The sequence below is a fragment of the Drosophila grimshawi genome, unplaced genomic scaffold (genome assembly GCF_018153295.1).
Source record: "Drosophila grimshawi isolate 15287-2541.00 unplaced genomic scaffold, ASM1815329v1 contig_848, whole genome shotgun sequence".
In the NCBI taxonomy this organism is placed as follows: domain Eukaryota; kingdom Metazoa; phylum Arthropoda; class Insecta; order Diptera; family Drosophilidae; genus Drosophila; species Drosophila grimshawi.
Window position 1 is genome coordinate 21788194 of NW_025063692.1, and position 23086 is coordinate 21811279.

The following is a 23086-nucleotide window of genomic DNA, read 5'->3' on the forward strand; positions in this document are numbered from 1 at the left end:
TGATATGCTGAGTTAACTAAAATTAGGTACAATTTGTGCTCGCATCGTTACTCAATGATCAGCTAATATGGCTTACAATTTTGGAGCGATACTGACACTGCCACTGAGGTCAACACCGATGCCGATGCCGGTGCCGATGCCGATGCCAATAATAATTTGCGTATCCAAATCGAACATCAGCCAAACGATCGCGAGTCGTCCGGGGCAAGAGCGTTCTCATCAAGATCGCGATCACGAGCCGGTGATGAACAGAGGCTGGTGCTCGAGCTCGAACTGGAGTTGGAGCTGGGGCTGGGGCTGGGGCTAGGGGTGAAGCTGGCCGTCTTTAGCTAGACAACGACATGGAGTTCGTTCGGTTCTTGTGCGGCGCAGAAGAATGTGACATGGGAAGTTGAAGTGGAAGTTGCCGTGGTCGACAGCACGAAGACAGTCAGCGTCTTCTTCTCGTATTGGCACTGACTCTCCCGTGTGTGTCTGTGTGTGTGTGTGAGTGTATATATATACATAGTCATGTCACGCCGGAGCAGAGCTCTAGAGCCGCAGCTCGTTGAGCCAAATGTCCACTCTGTGGACTCCAGCGAGTGTGTGTGCGGCATCATCGTTACCGTCGCCTGCTTGCTCTTAAAAACGTGAAGTGTCCACTTAGAATTTGTCACATCATTATTCTTATTTTTCTTTTAAATAATCATATTTACATACACGCACGCACACGCACACGCTACATGCATACATATTTATGGGTGTTGACAGTGGCCAGCCTGGGAGGTCTTTCGGCCACTTCGTTCGTTAGGCCTTTTCGGTGGAACTCCTTGAGCAACAACAGTGGACAATGTTTCACATGGATACAGCACCAGCGACAGCAACAGCAACAGCAACAGTGACAGCGACGGCTGCAAGTGGCGTTTTTATTCAAGAGTGTGTGGCATAAACGGTTTACGGGACGGTCTAACGGGAGGGGGGAAGAGGGGGATTGAGGCAGCAAATAATCGTTAATATTAATTGATTTTAATTACATATGGAGTGACAACAACTTAAAACAATTAAATTATTACTTTAATATTCATTTACATACAATATCTTTATGAAAATATATGTCTCAAGAAATTGCGTCTTTGCAGAGACATTTCTTTATGTAATATCTGCAAGAGGAATTAGAAACTGAAGAAGCTACTTGTAGAAGAATTACACTAATTAATTGCATTAGTTAAATTAATTTTTATTTAAAAGAAAAGTAAGAAAATTAGCTTTTTTGTTTCTTATATCATTACTTATTAGTATTTTAGGATTTCACATATACAAACATTTCAGATAGTTTTTGTTTCTATGTTTATCGATGCAGTTCAAAAAACGTGTGCATTAAAATTAAATATATATATATGTGACTGAGTTATGGAAAATCCCGGGAGGGTACTATAAAATTAGATAGGCCGGACCTCAATCAGTACAAGCTTAACGCACTTACATACATTAAAAATGATTTATATATATATATATATATATATAAAAGCAACTAACTAAAATTCCCATGCTTAAGTTCGAAGACCTTAATATTTATACCATCTTTACATATATGTATATGTAATACATGATGTGCAACTAGTTTTTTGTTGTACGACCCAATCAAGCAAAATAATTGCATATGTGCATCATATGCGTGGAGAGGAAGGGAAGAAACCACTCTCCGGAGAATTTAAAACCTGACCTGAATTGAAATTAATATTCCCAATAATAAAGTAAGGTGTCATAATTATGGTGGTAAAGGACATACTTCAAAAGAAGGATTTGCATCGAGTTTAAAACGAATTGCATCAAATTGCGATTGCGACTGCGAAACGTGAATGGTTAATATTGATATGGATCAATTTAAAATAGGTGAACAAGTACAAGTGTCAGTCGATCCGATCTCAAGGCTACCAGTTTTGTTTACTTTATAATAGATTAATTACTATAATTAATTAATTACTATAGAAATCAACAAAATGAATTTGTGCGATGATGGAACGAGCCAGGCAGTATAAGACTATGCTGTAGATACAAATGAGTACACAATCATCCCAGCCAGAAACGAAGACAAGGCTGCATCCAATCTTAGAGAAACGTGAATCAAAATTAAGTAAAGAAAGACAAGCAGGAAATGTATCAAAAAGAAAGTGATAGCAAAAAAGAGTGGGAAAAGAAGAATTGAGACAAGAACAGAAAGCAAGAGAATACCAGAAAAAAGAGAAGAAGAACAAGAAGAAAAATTTTAAATAATATAAGAAATCATAGAAATAGAATAAAATATAATTGGTTAATGGTTAAACCATAGAGGTGTTAGTACGCTTACAACTTAGGATGGTACAACTCATCCATTTCAATAAAAGGAAGCAGGACTCCTACTCGAATAATCTGATTAAATATAGTTTTCTTATTTTATAAGGACAACAGCTTAGACCCACATATTTATCATCTACGGTAAAGTTAAGACAACAAGAAGAGATTTTCATTGCTCTTCACAGGCTTATCCTGGTTCCCTTTTTTATGGAATGATGCCTGTATGCAACAGAGTTGCAGAGTTAAAGTGTTGTTATCAATATACATATATATATACATTGATATATATATATTACGTATACAACTTATAGTAGAAAAAGACTTGCGTGTTGGAGCTCTAAATTCTTACGTCTTTTTCCCATTGCTAATTTAACAACAACATTATAACAACTTTGATCCAACCGATTCTTCTTGACTATATTTTCAAAACTGACATATTTTATTGGTTTTCTTTTTCCATTTTTGATTGCAGGTTCAGAAATTGGTGAAATATTTAAATAACGGACAACGAATCAATTAGGATCTTCCGAGGAAAATATCTGCATCTAGTCTACCGTATTGTGACAACAATATCTATAATATTAAGAGTTGATTGTAACGCAGCCGCTCTTGATGAATATTGGACAGGAAAAGCATTCGCATCCGCATTCGCAGTCGTCGCACACGCATCCGCACACGCATCCGCATCCGCAGCCGCAGCCGCATCCGCATACACATTCTCATCCTCATCATCAGCATCAGCATCAGCAGCATCAGGCGCTCAGCAATCGAAATCGGAGCACAGATAGTGTCAGTGGTACTGCTGGTGCTGTTGCTGGAGCCGCTGCCACCGATTATCCGGCACTGCTGCTTGGCTACCGGTATCCGCTGCCGCCAGGACATGACCATCGATTGCACATCGAGCATCTTAGGCGCGCCGCCGCGGAACGAGGAGGTGTGAGGAGTCCCAGCAGCAGCAGTCCCATGGTTATGTCAACCAGTCGTCGCAGCTCGCCGCCGCTGCCAACGCGTCATGCACTAAATGCCAGCACTGGTGACCAGTCCCAGTCCCAGTCCCATTCCCAATCCCAATCCCAATCCCCGTCGCAGCAAACGCAGTCGCAGTGCATTAGCGCCCACTTTCTGCACTTGCAGTCGCAGCTGCATCAGAAGCTCTCTGGCAGCTACTTCCGCAATCCGCCCTCACCGCCGGATCGAGAACGGGAACGGGAACGGGAGCGTGAACGGGAGAGGGAGAGGGAGCGAAACATTACGGGCGCGGGCTCATCCCCACCAGCGTCGAGCATGAGTACAGCGCAGCTGAATCCGCTGAGCGACTTGCAAAATATGCAGCCCTTTGACTTTCGCAAAATCAGCGCCTTTGCGGCGCCGCCCAATGCCACCGATTTTGTGCACCATCAGCACCAGCAGGCGGTGCATCTACAACAGCAGGCGGTGCAGCAGGCTGCTGTGCTGGCGCAGGCACGTCGTCGCATTAATGAGGCAACAACGGCTGGCGAGAAGAGCGCCGCTGTGGCAGCCGCTGCGGCAGCTGCCGCTGCTGCCGCCCAGAGCAATCAGTTCTTCAGTGCGATGGCCATGGCTGGGCATCCGCTACCATATCACTTGTCACTACCGCCGCCCCCACCGCCACCTCCACCACCGCCGCAGCAGCACCAGCAGCAGCAGCAACAACAACAGCAACAGCAGCAGCAGCAGCAGCAACAACAGCAGCAGCAGCAGCTATCCAACAACAATCAGGCATCTGTGGCCAACAGCAGCGCAGCTGAACATAGTCATAACCATGGACCGCACTCGCCGTCGAGTCATGCTCAGGTGAACCACACAAGTCATGGTCACAGTCACGGCCACAGTCACAGTCACAGTCACGGACATAGTCACGGACATAGTCACAGTCACAGTCACAGTCACGGCCAGTATCACCAGCATACGCACTCGCATCCACACCACCTCAAGGCTGGGCCGCCCACATCGCCAGAGGATTCGAGTGTTAGTAAATCACGTCACTTGTCCGCCGCTGCCGTTGTTGGTGACAACAAGTCAAACAGCAGCTGCTCCTCGTCGAGTGCCTCGGGCACACAGTCGGCGAGCAGTTCACAGCGGATGACACGCCTGGCACTGGCCACCGGTTCGGGTTCGGGCTCCAGTTTGCGGGCGAGTCGTAAGTCGGGCCACTCACCGGGCGGTAAGCGGCAGTGGGGCTCGATGCCGGCGAATTTGGGCACACAGTTCATCAATCCGGTGACTGGCAAGAAGCGTGTCCAGTGCAATGTCTGCCTGAAGACCTTCTGCGACAAGGGCGCCCTCAAGATCCACTTTTCGGCGGTGCATCTGCGCGAGATGCACAAGTGCACCGTCGATGGCTGCAGCATGATGTTCAGCTCGAGGCGATCCCGTAATCGCCACAGCGCCAATCCCAATCCCAAGCTGCATTCGCCGCATCTGCGCCGCAAGATCTCGCCGCACGACGGACGCAGCGCTCAGCCGCATCCGCTGCTGCTTCAGGCGCCCAACGGCATTATGGCCAGCCTTGGGCCCTTCGGCGGCAGTTTTCCGCTGCTGACGCCACCGCCGGACTTGCGTCATCATGCGCTGGGCGCCATGGAACTAAAGCATGGCGCTGGCCAGGAGTATCTCCAGCGCTCCTACATGGACAACAACAGTATGCTGGGCCGATACGAGGGTCAGCGTCGCAAGGCGACACTCGACCCAGGCGATGAGGATGATGACGATGATGAAATACTTGAGGTGGGCATTCACATGCCGGACGACGATGATGACGATGACGATGCGGATGGCGATGGTGATGGTGATGGCGATGATGATGACGACGATCCCGATGGTGATGGCATTGTGGTTGTGGGCGATGAACTGGACAGCATACCCGACAAGGACAAGCACAGTCACGATGATTACATACTGGACAATGACAATGACAATGACAACGACAATGATAATGACAATGACAATGACAACGAGAGCGACGAGCGCTCCACATCAGCCATCTCCAGTCACAGTCTCAGTCACAGTCTTAGTCACAGTCACAGCCTCAACCACAGTCACAGTCACAGTCACAGTCAAACCAAAGAGCAGCAACAGCAGCAACAGAAGCAACAGCAGCAGCAACAGCAACAGCAGCAACAGCAACAACAGCAACAACAGCAGTTCAGCCCCTGTCCAAGCAAAGCCGAGCCGGATCCCTGCCCAGATGCCGATGAGCAGCACGAGGATTCGCAGAGTCTAACGGATTCGAGTCACGCTCACGGCCAGACGCCGGCGAGCAAGCGTAAGCGAAAGAGCCAAAATCCTGTCCGCTGCACAGTGCAATCCGATGAGAATTCGTGCGACAATTCGTTGGATAATTACGATGTGGCCGCCGATTTGTCAATCAAGAAGATCAAGCTTGGCGACGATACCGAAACGGAAGCAGACGAAACGGATACGCCGCTGGCTGCCCAGCTGGGCGCAACAGCCAAAGAAGCCAAGGTGCTACCTAGCTCCAGTGAGTCCACAAAAGCAATTCCCTCACCCCCACTAACGCCCTACACCAGCGAGGTGAAATCGCTAATTAAAACGGAGTTGGACGACGAGCAGGAAGAGAATCGGAATCGGAATCTGAATCTGAATCGGAATCTGAATCGGAATCTGAATCGGGTGACAGGTGACCATGAAACAATGATTGTTGCATCCCAGACAGCCCAGCATACCCAACCAGATGCTGGCTCTGGCACACTGGATCTATCGCTGAACACGGCCAGCAGTTCGGCCATAAAGCAGGAGCCGCTTGATGAGCTGGCGCTGAGCTACGGCACCGATACGGATGAGAATCGATTTTTGCGCATTAAGCAGGAGCTGCTCGGCCAGGATGAGCTGCTCTATGGTCGGCCTGGTGACGAGAATTGCATTGGCAGGAGCAACAATAATAATAACAATATTTTGACTGAAAATATGAAGGGTGGAGACTTAAATGGTAGCCTTAAAGCGGAGCCGGAGCCCGAGCCAGAATTAGAGCACGAAACGGAGCCAGAACCGGAACCGGAACCGGAGCCAGAACCCGAACCAGAACCAGAACCAGAGGTGCCCATTGACAAGGAGAATCCATTGAAATGCACCGCCTGCGGCGACATCTTTCAGAACCATTTCCATCTGAAGACCCACTACCAAAGCGTACATCTGAAGCTGCACCACAAGTGCAACATCGATGGCTGCAACGCGGCGTTCCCATCGAAGCGCAGCCGCGACCGCCACAGCTCCAATCTCAATTTGCATCGCAAACTGTTGTCCACCAGTGACGAGCACAACATACAGATGCCGCCCGATCCGCTGCTGGAGCTGATCAGCATCAACAACAGCAAAGCGTTTGCCGGTGGTATTGGTGGTGGCGGTGGTGGTGGTGGTGGTGGTGGTCTTAGTGGTGCCACTGGATCTGGTAGCCCCATTTCTGCGGCTGGCTGCATGCCCAGCAGCATTCAGGCCGAGATACTGGCACGCATCTGTGCTGGCGCCCACGCTCACGGTCTGAACATGCCGCTGTGCTTTGAGGCACTGCAGCATCGGTTCGCATCGGGTCATGTGTCTGGTGGATTCGGTGATGTGAATGCGAATGCAAATGCGTTTATTGCGGCTACCGATCCGCGCCTGCTGCTCAACCATGGCGGCAATCCGCTGCTCTTCCCCGGCCTGCCAAGACTACCGCGCTTCCCCCACTTGACGCCGCACATGATGACCGGCGCCCAAGTCCTCAGCCCGTTCTGTCGGCGCACGTCTTCCGATTCAAACTCACAGCACTCGATAACACCGCCGGTGAGCGCAAGGGGTTGCGATGGTGGCTCGCTAATGGGACTGCGGCCACGTTCCGGCTCCGGATCCGGTTCACCCGAGTACGAGACGAACCGGCATGGGCACACACATATGCACATGCAGGCGGGCGGCGGAGAGGACGCGGAACGGAGCCAGCGGCAATCACCCGACCGCATATCATGACCATGTACCTCGTACTATGCCAAGGCGCTGGCATTTTACCACTAAAAGGATCGTCGTGGATCGTCGTGGACATCAATTCATTCATGCAATATCAGGCTAAAACTAAGGACATAATTGCTCATAATACATAAACATATATCGGAGGACGAAGGACGAAGGACGAAGGAGGGAGGGCGGATGGCGGATGGCGGATGGATGAGTGGCAAATTCGCTGCTGGCAACACTGCTGCTCATTATTAACAATACTTTTACTAGGCTAATATCAAATATTTGATGGATCATCTAGATTTTTTTTTTATATATATGCATACATATACATTTATATATACATATATATATATATATATATATATAGATATATATATGTGTAGAATATATATGTATATAAATAAAATAATGAAACCCCCTTTTTTTTAACTTGTATTTATAAAAACTGTTGTTTTGTGTACAAGCATGAGATTGTAGAGAATTGATAAATAATACTTATTATATTATACCGATTATGGATAATGAATAATAAAAATTGAATATAATTAATTAATAACGATATATATTGTTAGTGATACTCGATTATGTAAGCATAGCCTTTAAGCGCATACTTGCAATAGTTATGTGTGGTTGGTGTTGTGTTTTTTTTTTTTTTTTTTTATTAATTCGTACTGCAACTGCAACTGCAACCCCATACAAACAACATACCTAGAAACATACAAAACATAAACGAGTCATCGACGAAATGCTTGAAAAGGTTCAACAAAACTGATTACTGTTTAATGAATTGATATGATCTTTCGCTGTAGTTTAACAAAAGGTTTTTTTTTTTTTTTTTTTTTTTTTTTTTTTTTTTTGTTTATACTAGAGTATCATATAGTGGGATAGTTATAGAGCAGTAACCAGGCAAATAACTTCAACTCATATTTAAGCTATATATGTTTGCAATAAAATATCATGAAAAATATAAATGACAAACATGTTTTTTTATTTTGGGCAACTGACAAGGATAGAGAATTTCCAATTCTAATTGAAACATCATTCTGGTTGGGGAATTACAAATAGAAAGACAGAAGTAAGAATCGCGCGAGATGAAAATAAAAACATTTTCAATTAAAATTACAGGAGTTGCTTATACATATATCTTTTTATTTGTATACCCTAAACTCATTAAAAAGTATGTAACAATTAGAAGGAAGCAGCTCCGATCCCATCAAGTGCATATCTTCTTGGTCAGCAATAACAGCCGATTCTACCCATGTCCCTCTGTCTAGATCTCAGAGACCATACGGTATAGAAACTTTATATTTCGAATATAAATCTTCGTATGTCACTAGAAAAACAAGTTGTTTTTATTTTTATCGATGAGTGCCTCTGTTTCTCAAATTTCGATACAAACCGATGCTCGACAGCAATGAAAACCACAAATAGATGCGAATAGATGTTATACATGGCGTATTATTGATCAACAGTACAAATTTGATCAAGATCGGATGAGCCTTATTAGAAAGAAAAAAGTTAGCTGTGTCTTAATCGAATTAATATATTTAACAGCTGGGTTCAGGATACCTCCAAGCTGAGCACTCTCGACTAGAAGCCAGCTTGTCCTAGTCCTAGTCCTAGTCCGGCAAACGGCCGGAGGGAACATCTTCTGTTTGCAGCTCTTTGGTTGCTTTGGCCGGAATTGATTTGACTACAGCTTGATTTTGGTCACCAGTTGTGCAACATTCATTTTCCAAGTATCACAAAATATAGCTGAAGGATGTTGGATATACACTTTTTTGACGGTTAGCAATTAGACTGATTCAGGGTGTTTTCCCGTCAATTGGAGTTAGCTCCATGTCATCTCCGTAGAGACCGTATCCGATGATGTTCTATGACTGATTCTCCTTATCGGCACTATATACCAAATATGGTCTATGATGAGCCGTGTGTACGTGTGTGTAGTGGATTGAATGGAGGCTAGCGGTGCTTATTGGAATGCCATTGGTACAAATGCAAAATTGTGGCTATTTAATTTTAGGGGGTTGCTATGCATGCGATTTTAATTTTAGATCGATTAAAGGGCTCGTAAATTTTGCACTCTCTGCGGGGGCGTCAGTGTCCAAACAAATAAATGCATCGAATGGGTTGTGTTCACCATGCATTCTTACCCACATGTGGGTAGTTAACGAGTATCTATCTATATACATACAGAGTCAGTCGCATGTGTATGCGTATGTACAGAATAAGTATATCTTTGTTGGATGGCAATGGCTTGTGGTTGTCCATGTCACCCCTGGGCCGGTTGGCGATGACTGTGGCAATGGTGCTGGTGCTGGTGCTGGTGCTGGTCGCTGGTTGCTGGTGGTGGCGATGGCGATGGCGATGGCTGTGACGTTGGCAGTGGCGACGCCATTGCCAATGCACCGGCGGCCTCCCTTAGGAGAAAATAATAGAGGTTCGGTGTACGAGTAGTGCAATTTATTTAAAGTAACATTTTAGTGTTTCCTTCCGCTGAAATTCGTTCTCTTCCTTCCTGTTGGCAAGTCTCTGGCACCGGGGCCCGCCTGCAGCTCATACTCAAGGAATAACAACAGATTGTGGGCAAATAAAATTGCCACAATGTTATCGCTAAGCCTGCAGCACAGCACACACATCGAAACAACACAAAAAAAAAAAAACAGCAAAACACAAAAAACAATAACAGCAGCACCAGCAACACCAGCAACAACACCAGCTTGGTATACGTATCCACGGCACTTTCGCATTTGCGTCCCTGCCGCTTACATATCCTTACATTAAGAGTTCATATGTGTACATAGTCACACACATATGCCACCATATGGCGGCACACACACACACACACACACACATACATGGGTCAGTACGTTCAGGTGAGTATATACTGTAATAAGTATTCAGACTGCATTTCATTTGCCACTTTATTTCGATTCGTACCAACACGTATACATATGTGTGTGTGTGTGTGTGTGTACTCGTTACAATTACACAGATACACACACACACTCTTGCAAAAAATATGCGACAGTTAGCCACACTTGCTTGCACCTATATGCAGCTGTACGCTTCTATACATACACATACACACATATACACATATACACACATATATATATACATATATCCAGGAGATATGACATTATGACATGGATAATCTTGTTCTACATGCAATTTGGCTTTGTTTTTCTGCTCGCAGCCAACGTAATTCTGCAATTTTGTTGTTGTTTGCCCATAGAACCAAAAAAACACACACATTGAAAAAACTAATGAGCGTGTTTGGTATTTTATGGGTCTCGTCGCAACGCTTTTTAGACACACCAACAGAGAGACAACAATGTGACCGCCTGTATATATCCGGCTTGCAGATACCCTGCAGAGAGTCGTAGCTGTGAATATGCAATTTCCATAAGTGATGCAATGTAAAATCAAATAAAATATATATTTTATGAAATTCATTTTACATGTTCTAAATATATACATATTTATACGTTAACTGTGAAAACGATGTCTAAAAACTATAGAATATCAAATTGGAATCTAATTGATCTACACTAAATTTAAAAATATTTTACTATACAAATAATATTATCAATATAATATAATAATATAATCTCACATCAAGATAGTCGTTGTAGCCACAGCAACATTATTACAGGGTATGCACAAGTGTACACTCCTGCTTTCCTCTCTTCCTGTCTTTGAGGACATGTACGACTACGATATGTATTACATAATTTCAACAATGGGCAAAGACAATTGCCGAGGCAAGTATACAGCTAAATATCAGTCTGTATTCGCCACCTGCATGTACAGGCACGTCTGGATGTACACAAGTATCTATGTATATGTATGTATGTATGCATGTACTTATATATATATGTATATATATATATATATAGACACCTTGGATGCCCAAATAATGCAGTCCATGTCTAGCCCCCTGGCCCCAAATTTGGTTTGAAGGTGGCAGGTGGATGGATTGTGTCGGTCTGGTTCTGGTTCTGGTTCTCGGTCTGGGTCTGGGTGTTTTAGTGAGTTTGGGTCCGTTTACGGTTCCGGGACCGTATTTTGCACTTCACAATCGCTGTACAGATGTGGTGGCCAAAAACTGATAATGTACTCCTTCTGCCGACTGCATTTAATTTGTTAGCCAGGACCTTGCCGTCTGTCAAGCGTTAAATCGCATCGTAAATATTGTACACATATGGGAGCACATACCTTATATATGTGTGTATAATATATCAAAATATATTAGCTACGAATTCTCGAGATTGAGATTGTTAAGCTTGACACCTTAAATATTATCTACTTACTGAATGCAGACAAGAAGTCGAAAACACTTTTCCTATATCGACCCGTTTAGTGATGCTCATCATCATGAAAAGAATGTGACGACAAAATTATAATAACCTCTGAATAGTTATTAAGTATTTATGTTGACCATGATTTGAGCCTCGATCATTTCATTATATTTTACACATTTGAAAAGATCAAATGAACTTATTTTCCACATTTGAACAAAATGTCCAAGTCAGAAATATAATCTTATAATTTGTGTTCTCACATTCAACGCTTAGAAAACATTATTTGTATTTACATTTTACGAGTTAAATCGAAAGAGATAGAAACATACAAATATTTGATGATTTAATGGATTCCGAACAATTTGGATTGGATGCGCGGCAGTTGGCAAGGCAGGCATAGTCGTAGCTGAAGGTTTGTGGATTGAGGGCTGTGGGCTGTGGGCCAAGTACCAAGACTTGGGTTTTTGGGCAGGTAGAATTAATCCAATTCATAAAGTGCTTGACTAATCCAAAAACTTTGGCATTTGTACGTGCTTCGACTGGGATCAGTGAATGAATCCAATGGCTTTGGATTTCATTGATCTGCTTTTGTACTGCCCGATATGACCCAGTGGCGGCTTAAGGGGTGACGGGCAGCAAACTATATATATACATATATATATATATATATATATATATATGTATTATATATGACTGTAATCCCAGCATCTTCACACACATTTGCTTAATAAATATGCCAATGCAGCTGATTGAATGCACAGTCAACTGAAGGCATTTACGCAGAGGACACACATTTTGACGAGAATTCCTGAGCATTCCATAAACGGCAACAGCATTAATATATATCAATGGATGCGGCACCTGTGTTCCAGTCTAGCTTCTCCATTCGCTCGTTGCTCGCCATGAGACACTCGGCGGAGGAGGACAAAAGCAAGCCACACACGTCATATCCGAGTTCCAAATGCAGTCACAGTCACAGTCTCCATACCAGTACCAATACCAGTACCATTACTAGTCCCATGTATTCATGCAACAGCTCCGAGGACGCATCTTCTGAGGATGGCAATGGTAACTCACCCACAGCTGGTATTGGCAGCGGCGGCGAAGGAAGCAAACCGAATGCGAAGCCAGCTTTCACGTACAGCGCCTTGATTGTAATGGCCATTCGCAGGAGTCCAGAGAAGCGGCTGACGTTGAGTGGCATCTGCAAATGGATAGCTGATAATTTTTCGTATTATCAGAATAACAAGAGCGTCTGGCAAAACTCCATACGTCACAATTTAAGTCTGAATCCGTGCTTTATGCGCGTGCCGCGTGCCTTGGATGATCCAGGACGTGGTCACTACTGGGCACTCGATCCATATGCTGAGGACCTTACCATTGGCGAAACAACTGGTCGCCTGCGGCGCAACACACAGCACTTCACAAATGCACTGCTGAGCCGCACCAAGGCGACAGTGTTGGCAGGTCACGGCAAGACCCGTCCCTATTCGCATCCTTATCAGCAGCTGTCCAGCAATCTAGCCACTGCTACCCTGCAGTATGCGCAGCTTTTCAAGCTGGATGCTGCCTACTTCCCCATTCACCCAGGTGCAGTACACTACACGCCACAGGCACAGCCACAGCAACAGCAGCAGCCACAGCAACAGCAGCAGCCACAGCAACAGCAGCAGCCACAGCAACAGCCATATCAGCAACGGGATCCAGTCGTAATGAAGAGCAACCAATTTACATCTTATATAGGTACAGGCACTGGAATGGGCACACGTATGGGTACTTTGCCTATGACAACGTGCAAAGCATATCGATACCAGCATCAGCATCAGCATCAGGGAACCTTATCGCAATATTACCAACAGTGCCAGGCGGAACATCAGCAACTGCAACAGCAACAGCTACAATTACAGCAACAGCAACAGCTGCAGCATCGTCACAGCAACAACCAATGCAACTAATACAAACGATATTAATTTTTAAATCTTTGAGAAGTTAACTTGAATTTAATGCTAAATGTAACGTGAACACTTGTGTGATAGCAGCTCCCAGGTTTTATTCCTGTATTGCCTTTGATTGACACCAAGCATCAGGGTATCTTGTTTGGCGTAGAACGCGGTTGGGTTAGACTATGAGTAAAAGATTTTATATGAGAAATGAATAACCGAAATGAATGAATGAATATACTATGAGCAATAGGCATGCTTTTCGGATGGGATAAATTTATTGCACCAATATTCATAAGTATTCCTATGATACATTTATATATATCTATAAAATTTACAAACTTAAGAATTGTAGAGCAATAAAAATGGAAGAAAATTGACAAATACAAATTTAAATTCATGAATTGTAGTGGAAAAAATATGTAGAATATTAATGAAATTCTTCTCAGATATTCAAACCTAAATAAATATCCAAGCAAAAATGTGATAAACTCTTTGTAACTTTGGATCAACACCTGTTGATTGAGTTGATGATTCGGCTCAGCTCGGCAATCTGTTACTAGCCTTAAATATCATCATCTTCGACTCATATTATGTATGCCATTAACAATAATAATAACTGATAAAGGACATTAGGAATGTGTAAGGTGAAGCTTCTATTCTAATTCAAATATTCATCTTAGAATTAATTTGGCTTTTGTGATTTAGCATTGTCCTCTATCTATATGCAACGTTTATCCAAAGGATTAAGATGATGCTGATGACTATCATTATTATTATTATTGGTTTTATTATTATGAAGATCCGTTAAGGATACATAAAAACAAAGAGTTTTTATTGGTGTCATTACGATTATTATTATTATTAATTTTTAATATTAGTATTATTATTATTATTAGAAGTAGTAGTAGTAGTAGAGTAGTAGTAGTAGTAGTAGTAGTAGTAGTAGTAGTAATAGTAGTAGTAATAGTAGCAGTAGTAGTAGTAGTAGTAGTAGTAGTAGTAGTAATAGTAGCAATATATATTTTTTTATTTTTAATATTATTATTATTGTTATTATAAATAGTAGTAGACGTAGTAGTAATAATAGTAGCAGTAGTAGTAGTAGTAGAAGTAGTAGTAGTAGTAGTAGCAGTATATATTATTATTATTTACAACATCATGTGCCTGCCGGCTGGTTTAACTTTGGCTCGTAACTTAATGCTGGCGGTCGATAGCATTACACCAGTAACAACAAGAACAACATGCAAAAACAACAAAAGGCTCACAAAAAGAGCTAATCTGATAATACAGAATTGAAAGAGGCGGTCACGGCACGAATTTCGCTACAAGCTTTGTGACTATGGCAGCAGCTTGGATCGAAACTGAAGACTCTAGATGGCCACGGAGACAGAGACGGAGACGGAGACTGTGCCTAAGCCTGGGTATGGGTATGGGTATGGGCATCAGCCTGAGCCTCGAGCCGATGCGACGATTGACGATGGCAATGGCAATGGCAACGACGACGACGACGACGACGTCAACTGTAGGCCCATCATATTGGTATAGTGCACAACATGCGAGCATAAAACAGAAGGGATCGATGATCGGACAGCGAAATTGCATTTGTCTGCGGCTGCAGAGCTCAACCGATGCTTTTCGAAGTTGGAGCTGTGCTGGCGTGGTGCAGTCGCACTTATTATTGCCAGATACATGGCCAGTACATGGTCATAACGATATCGAGTAAAGTGCACACAGTATTCGAACATGCATAATGACGAGAAGCTGCTTGCCCCATGCTGCATGCTTCCTTTTTACTTGTTGTGTGCTGCTGTTGCTGCTGCTGCTGCTGCTGCTGCTGTTGCTGCTGCTGCGCTGCTGCTGCTGTTGCTGCGCTGCTGCTGCTGTTAAAAAAGTCCTCGTAATCTGTTGCAGATTGGCGTCTGAGCCACAAATGTCAATAATTCAGTACCAATAGCGGTTGTTCGGTACTCGTACATAGTACACAGATAGCTTGGCATTATATTTATGAGATACGAGAACTGTGCTCCACTTTAGATAGTTTTAATTTTCTTGCTTCCTGCATCGAAAATCCCCAAAAACTAGTGAGCCAGCAAAGGAGAGAGTAACACATAAAATATAAGCAAGTCAGATGAACTATTCTAGGCACTCACATATAAATATTATAATTGAACAATTTTTAGCAATTGTTTCTACGGATTCCTTCTCTGCATGTTGCAGTGGGCCAAATCAAGTTTAATTCAGATAGCTGACGATGATGATGATGATGTTCAAGAATATGTATGTATGTATGTATAAAGATGATGATCGAGATGCAGTGCGTTACACAATTCACGACAATATCATAATACCCTCGGCAAGGGTATAGGAGTACAACAAAATAAGAAAAAACACATAAGATCTGCTCAAACTCAATTATAAAAATTCAACCCAATCTCAATTCTCGCGAACTGCTGTTTTGAAGTTTTTATTATTGCCGTTCTGGCTTTACTTCTCCTGATCCCGATTTAAGAGCCCTCGTGTGTGTGTGTGTGAGTGTATTTGTGTTGTTTTGTGGTCATTGGTCATTTTAAGTTTGCACACACACACAGACACACACACAGCTTGACCCGTTTCCCGCACCCCAGTCAACAGACAGTCCCTAGTCATTGACACTGATATGTGTGGCAAGGTATGTCTTTTGAAATGACAATCTGCAATTTGCTATTCGAAACCGTTTAAAGTAATTTATTTTTGCCCTTCCGAGGACGCGATCCGCGTCGCTGCTGCCGCGACTTGTTTCCTATACACATATGCATATGTGTATAAACAATATATATATATATAAATATAAGTTGACTAGAAGGCATTTCCCGGCTTCGCACGGGCCCACATTGTGCTTTGAAAATGAGTTTGAGAAAAATCGCACTAAAATTAAACTATCAATCAATCATTTTGATCTTGACCCTCTTCTGTATTGGCAAACTGAATTTGCCAAAAAAAAGAAAATAATGCAAATTTCAAGAAATTCTTGGAAAATTATTTTCAAGGTGATTGTTCGACCTTTCTTTCTCCAATAGGAATATACATTGTCATTCTAAAAACCAGGCGTGGACATTAATATCGGTTAAGACACACTGAATCTGGTAAAGGATTCGAATACAGCAAAACACAGTTTAAATATGCACTACACTCCAAAGGTGAAAACTCTAGAAATTGTGTGAAAACTCCAAAGGTGAAAACTCTAGAAATTGTGTGAAAACTCCAAAGGTGAAAAGTCTATAAATTGTAGAAGATATTGTTGCGTATGAGTAAGATCCTTGGGGATTGACGAACTAGTCAACTGGTGATAGGGGCTGGTCTTTAACGGTAGTTATTAAGTTGACGGACTCTGGTTTGAAATACCCTAGTTTTATCGATTCGCAATTTCCCAGCTCCAAAGGGAAATTCTCGTGAAAATGTCATAATTCTAGCTTGACAAATACCAAATAAATAAAGTAAAATGAATTCATTTCATGTTGACGAGCACTTTAAACACTTTTCAAATCATTAAGCCGTATTTCAGCAGTACAACTGCTAAATCGTCAAGTCTTACATTAGTTATATGCACATATGATTGGGAAAATACTGCCACTGGTATTGGGCATCTTCCACAGGGAAATAGTCCACCATAAAGATAAACTTGAACTTAGGCATCGCAGCGATGCATTAAGCTGCTACTGTTCGATATTCGGATACAAATGATAGAAATGAACAGAAAAATGACACCGGCTAAATTTGCTGTGTGCCATGGGCCATTTAATTAATGGTTTCTTTATGCCTGGACATAACTCAAAGCCGCAGCTGACTCGATAATCAATGGCTATCCAGACTATCCAGCCAAATGTGCTGGATGTGCTTCCTCCAGCAGCCAGAGCTCATAGAAACAGCAACTACAAAAAAAAAGAATAAAACACTTTTCGTTATGGTAAATTGCGTTCGTGAATATTTTATGCTGCCGAATAATACAATAGTTTACGCCCAAATCCAAGTCCGAATAAAAACGAAAGCCAACAAATCCAGCCACGCTGACCACTTGTCGTCGTCGTGATTGAAGATCCAAGCAGAGCTGCTGTATGTCAACCCTTTTGTTTGTGGGGCCCAAGTCCTGCCAGCAAATAAATAATGCAGCCAATTAAGGGAACGCACATGTCACACACTACGTCATGTTGTACATGGTCCAGCAGGGCATCTGAGCAGGTATCCTTTTCAACTAGGACATCTACAGACAGTAGACAGTAGACAGGAGCAGTTACATCAGGCTTATGCATATGAACACAACTGGTACTCGCAAAAATCCTTAAAAGTTGCTCAGCTTTGCTTTGCTTGTGGTTTCAGAATTAAGGAGCTGTCACTTTAGACCAACGGCTCGGCTCTAAACTAGTCAGCTTTAAGGATAAATTAATTAGTTTAAAATCACATTAGCCAGTAAAAAACTTAATTAGATGTTGCTATACTTTTGCTCTGATTTACAAATATACTTTAATAAACTTCACAGAAACGAATGATGACAAAACTCATTCTTAGTTCGTTTAGTAGCATGCTTACTTCAAATTGAAATTATGAGTATAATGGCTTTGTAACAGGCAAAACCCATTAAGTATATATAATGTCAATCGAGATCAACAGCCGAGTTCGAAAACTGATGTCACAATCCAGCATTGACATGCTCCAAAGGATGGACAAATCAGATGAGTCTTTGATATGTCTTTGCTTTCATTTAGTTTGGACTTCGAATACATCATCACAAGTAGTTTAACCATAAATTGAACCCAAAGCTACTGTCACAACGAGGTGCTTTGCTCACACTTGGCAAACTTCAAAAGTTCATGAGGTAATCTTGAAACCCTTCAGAGTCGGTCGATCTGTTTCAACTGATAAAATCATCTTGAGAAACGGACCCCATCCGATTGTCTTCAACTCTTTGTGCAATTCTGGTTTTTAATATTGTTGCCTTGTTGTTACTGTTACGATCGCTGGCGCCGCCTCCGCTCGACACACATATGCATGCAACCAAAAGATGCAAGATACTTGTCAAAAACAAAATACAAAAAATCCCAAAGAAAACTTCTTTGGCCAAACTTCTTGGGGCACTCGGCAATCTCTGCGCCGCTGTCTCTCAGTCCGGTCTTCGCCATCCTTCAACTATTCGTAGCTGTTGCCAAACGCCCGATCGTTTTTCAGGGTTCCCTTTGTTTGGCTAGTCCAGCAGCTATTTGAAGACACTTTGACACACTAAGTATAGTCCACTAAGCATATCTAGATTATTAACAAATCTGTGTACATTAGTCAAAACTTAAATTGAGCTTGTGCGGGAGGAATCATCTTGGATCCCATAAATTATATATATATATATTCCTGATCTATATTTCCGTTCCATCTATTGAAACACAAGGATGCCAGATGGGAGAACTTATAAATATATACTCGTACATTCGGTTATCAGAGTGTAGAAAGTGAATTTTGAAATGACAATATTATTTATGTAATAATATCAATTGCTTTCGTTACACATTCATCATTATTTAATTGGCAGCTGATGGCACATGGATGTATTGATGTATTGATGTATGTTTACCGTATGCTAACAGCATGTGTGTAAATATCGGTAAGTAGCAAGTTGCTAGCTGTCTATTGTTTTTGTCCCTAATAATTGCGACAATTACAATTACAATTACAAGTCGATTTCTTGTGTTCGATGTTCGACGTTCTGCCGGGCGCAACTTATTGTTAGTCTGTGAAAAATGCATGTGGCTAATTAAAAATAATTAATAATGCAATAGCTTCAAGCAAAAACACGCACACACTATTTACATACATAAATGTGAGTGTGTTTGTGTTTGTGTGTGTGTGTGTTTTTAGCCAAGTCCTACTCATGTTGTCGTCGTGGTTGTCGCTGTCTTGTTGGCCCGTTGTTTTGTTGTCTCATTGTCTTTGTTGTCGTCCTTGTTGCGGTGCCTTGTTACAAGTTGACTAGCCGCTCTTCTTGAATTGCGTGTAAGGGGCACATTTTGCCAACATGCGAGAATAAATAAAAGTTTCTAAAGGGATTGTCACCCATGCCACAAAAAACAAAATCCGCCTGTCATATATATCACTCCACAGAGGGGGCCCAGTCAGTAAGGCAGCAAAACTGCCGAAACGGAGCAGGGGAGCTATTGGTGGAGCTGTATCTGTATCTGGAGCTGGAGCTGGAGCTGGAGCTGGAGCCGGAGCTGAAGGTGGAGACGGAGACGGAGACGGAGCCGGACTTAACCGGCCCATAAAATATGACAAACTTACCAACGGCACGGACTGGATAACAGGAAAGACCACAGCTACAGCTACAGCTACACCTACAACAATAACAACAATAACAACACCAGAAGAACTGTCGGCATTGGTAGAGCCATAGTAAAAGGTAACCAAATGGACACCCACTTCGCAGCTGTCAATCGTCTAAATCGTTATGGGCACTTGTCGGTAAGGAGAAGAAAAAAAATTATGTATGCAACCATAAAATGCCACATAGTCTGTTTCTAGATTATTAATGACAACAGTTGCCGTTGATGTCGATGACACGTGAAATGAAACATGGCCAACTTATGACGTTCCTTCGTCGAGCGAGCGGCGATGTTGCCATATCGCATCAATTCCCCGATAATAAAACTTCCATAGAATGCCCAGTAAGTTGTGATCCACACTGATCATATTTTATAATTGACTTCCTGAAAAAAAAAAAACCAACAAAAAAAATGGCACCCAGTATTGTCCATGATCATTGGCATTCTGTCGTCACATTAATTTAAACGATATGAGAAGCACTGCGGCGACTAAAATGAACTGATCTGGGTCCAGTTTCTCACAGGTATCCAGTCAGTCCAGCACCAGGGCGAGGCCTAACGACTTGCCACATGAGCTACAGAGCTAGTCTCCTCAAAATTCTCCATGCTTTTATTGCGCTAAATATTTCTTATCTTTATAATTTATTATGTATTTATTAAAAAAATAAATAATGTTTAATTTAAATTTAATTTTTTGTATATGCAAATCCATTTTTAGATTAGCTTCACAAAGTTAACTGGCAGAAATTGTTGGATAATCCCGTGCTAAGTGTGTTATAATTCGGCCAATTATAAATTGTAAATTGTACAACAAAATACAGTTGGGGAATTTGAAGGTAGTTTCTATTTCGTATATGCCACACACAAGTGATACGTAAGGGAAATATGTTGCCGGTTGGCTCAGAGGCAGCAAAGGCGCCAATGTTTGCACCGCGGGGCTCATTTTGGATGCAGATGAAGCGAATTTTGTTTCGAACAAGCAAAACGATTTACCTTCTGAGTGGGATATTTAGGCGATTTTATTGCATTGGCTGTGAAATAAGAAATAAAACAATGTTGTCGCTCTGCTCCGACGATGTTGTCGAAATGTGTATGTGTTTCACTGTTTGAGTGTTTCACTGTTTGAGTGTTTGAGTGTATTCAGTGTGTATTCGTTGCTTTCTTTTTGCTGCACAGGAAGGAAGTTGTGAATCTTATTGGGCAACATCTGACAGTTTTGGTAAACCAAATGCATATACATATACATATATATATTATTTTTTTCATTTCTTTTTTTATGTTTGATTTCTTTTTTTGTTTTTTATTCTAGAGAAGGGTGTTTTGTGATTGCAACGCGCTGACTAATGACGCTCGTTGGATTTTAGTTTTTAAGCATTTGAAAAGTAATCGTTCAACGAACCGATTGACAAGGTAATCTTCCTCGAAACATGTGTTAGCAATATCAAGGCCGTGCCACACAACACACACCACACACACACCACACACACATCACCCACGCCACACACTCGGCACACATTTGCTGATTCTGTATTTCAGTGTGCAGATGGACAAAGGTTGCGGCTGTAAAACTTTTGCAAAAGAAAACACTCGCCCACTGCCAGTCGGGCTAATGCGCAAGAGAATGAAAATGATAAAAAAAAGAAGGAAAAACACAACAACAAAAAACACACCCACCAGCAGGAAAAGCCATCTCAGGCATGCCAAATATAATATACCCTTGCCAACCAGAAGTCGTCTCCTCACACCTGCATTTCATTCACTTAAAAGATGTAGAGTTTGTTTCCATAGCTAATTCTGATATATATATATATATATATATATAGTATGAAGAGAAAATACGAGTAAGCTCAAAGTTCTATTAAGATTAGGCCCCAAAACTGAGACTAATTCACATAGACAAAGACAAATATATAGATTAATTTATATATTTTTTTGTATAGATCATTAAAGATATCTACATATATATGTACATATATAAATATATATTAAAATGCTAAACGAAGACCAGTAAGGATGCTTCAGTCAAGGGGCTCGATTAGAAGATGTCCTGAACCCAAGTGAGTATTCAAATAACGACGCCTGATGCTGATCAATAAATTATTTACATATAATTAATGGAGTCGATGATGCATATGTTTGGCTGTTGCATACCTTAGCACAAATTCAATATACCCTTTCAACAAATTTGGAACTGGACTCAGGGCATAAAAGGGCAAACGTGATGGTCGAACGTTGAAGCCTTCTGATAAGATTCGACGAACGGCTTTTTGGGCACCATTGAAAAGGGTTTTCTGGAAGTCGAAAAGTTTGGCAACTGAGTGCGGGGACGCATTTTCTCGCTTCATCACTTATGCATGCTTTGGTCTATTAGATTTCCGTTTCCGGTTTAACTATAACGCATAAGAGTTACACAACGTGTTTGAGGTTTTACGCTCTCTTGGCACACACGTCAATGCGATTTGAATCGCCAAGGTTCACACACCTTGCCTGGCTCACAAGTATGCTTGAAGTGTATAGGGAAATGTGCACAAATACCATGGCAGATTTAGTATTTTTTCATTTATTGTTTTGGCCTATTTGCCTCTCGTATACTCTAACTACAATGGGTCATCTAAAGCGATCATCATCTATATTATTCTTATATTAAATATCCATATATAAAATGAATTAAGTTTGATGTAACATATAATAATTAATCATTTAGTATATTTACTGTCGAATGACAGTCAAAGCACTGCAAAGGTTGTAAGGACGACTCGCAATGTATACAGGAAGCGATCATTCCATTCTGATTAATCGTTTCAAAGTTATTAAAACATTACATTTTGAGCGAATCTTGGAAGTTTTAAATTCTGCTCAGTGCAAAGAAATGTTTTCTGGAAGAGCCGATAAATCGCCGAGAATACGGACAAGCTCCATATATTTTCGTTATATTTAAATATATATCATTATGATATAATCAGTGATTTATTATGATATAGACGTGATTACCACAGCGACATAAACCTATTTGTAAATATTGTTGAAAATATGTTTTTAAGGGTTGTTGTTGGGCTGAATGCGGCTCCACCGATTTGAATAAATTTCAATTTAAGTTATAGTATCCATTGAAATGTTCATTTGATAAGAGATTTAATATATATATAGTTAATAAATAAATATATATATAGTTAATAAATAAATAGTATTGTGCAGTTAGGGTATATAATCTTTC

At 41.8% G+C, this 23086-nt stretch overlaps 2 protein-coding genes and 1 long non-coding RNA gene across 3 annotated transcripts in view; all 3 read left to right on the forward strand.

Moving 5' to 3' along the window:
* The window catches only part of LOC116805587, a 30626-nt gene extending 27628 nt beyond the window's left edge, over window positions 1-2998 (forward strand). Inside the window, exon 3 of the long non-coding RNA XR_004365266.1 lies at window positions 2786-2998. This is a non-coding gene — a long non-coding RNA (uncharacterized LOC116805587). The remainder of the gene's footprint in view (window positions 1-2785) is intronic.
* A 24-nt stretch (window positions 2999-3022) lies between these two features.
* On the forward strand, window positions 3023-7601 carry LOC6565195 (putative uncharacterized protein DDB_G0277255). Its single transcript, XM_032738094.1, has 2 exons — window positions 3023-5373; window positions 5437-7601. Exons 1-2 carry the CDS (start codon window positions 3277-3279, stop codon window positions 7294-7296), a joined length of 3957 nt encoding a protein of 1318 aa, XP_032593985.1. The 5' UTR covers window positions 3023-3276; the 3' UTR covers window positions 7297-7601.
* Window positions 7602-12439: 4838 nt separating this feature from the next.
* Window positions 12440-19815, forward strand: LOC6565194 (forkhead box protein G1). Its single transcript, XM_043216234.1, has 3 exons — window positions 12440-12593; window positions 12699-13181; window positions 19655-19815. The coding sequence occupies exons 1-3, from the start codon at window positions 12440-12442 to the stop codon at window positions 19813-19815; spliced, it is 798 nt and encodes a 265-aa protein (XP_043072169.1).
* The last annotated feature ends 3271 nt before the right edge of the window (window positions 19816-23086 follow it).

Coding starts and splice junctions, on each gene's coding strand:
- LOC6565195 (XM_032738094.1), top strand. CDS start 3,277: ATGGTTATGTCAACCAGTCGTCGCAGCTCGCCGCCGCTGCCAACGCGT. Junction 5,374..5,436: donor GTCACAGCCTCAACCACAGT/CACAGTCACAGT, acceptor CAACAGCAGCAG/CAACAGCAACAGCAGCAACA.
- LOC6565194 (XM_043216234.1), top strand. CDS start 12,440: ATGGATGCGGCACCTGTGTTCCAGTCTAGCTTCTCCATTCGCTCGTTG. Junction 12,594..12,698: donor CCATACCAGTACCAATACCA/GTACCATTACTA, acceptor GCGGCGGCGAAG/GAAGCAAACCGAATGCGAAG. Junction 13,182..19,654: donor CTACTTCCCCATTCACCCAG/GTGCAGTACACT, acceptor ATCACTCCACAG/AGGGGGCCCAGTCAGTAAGG.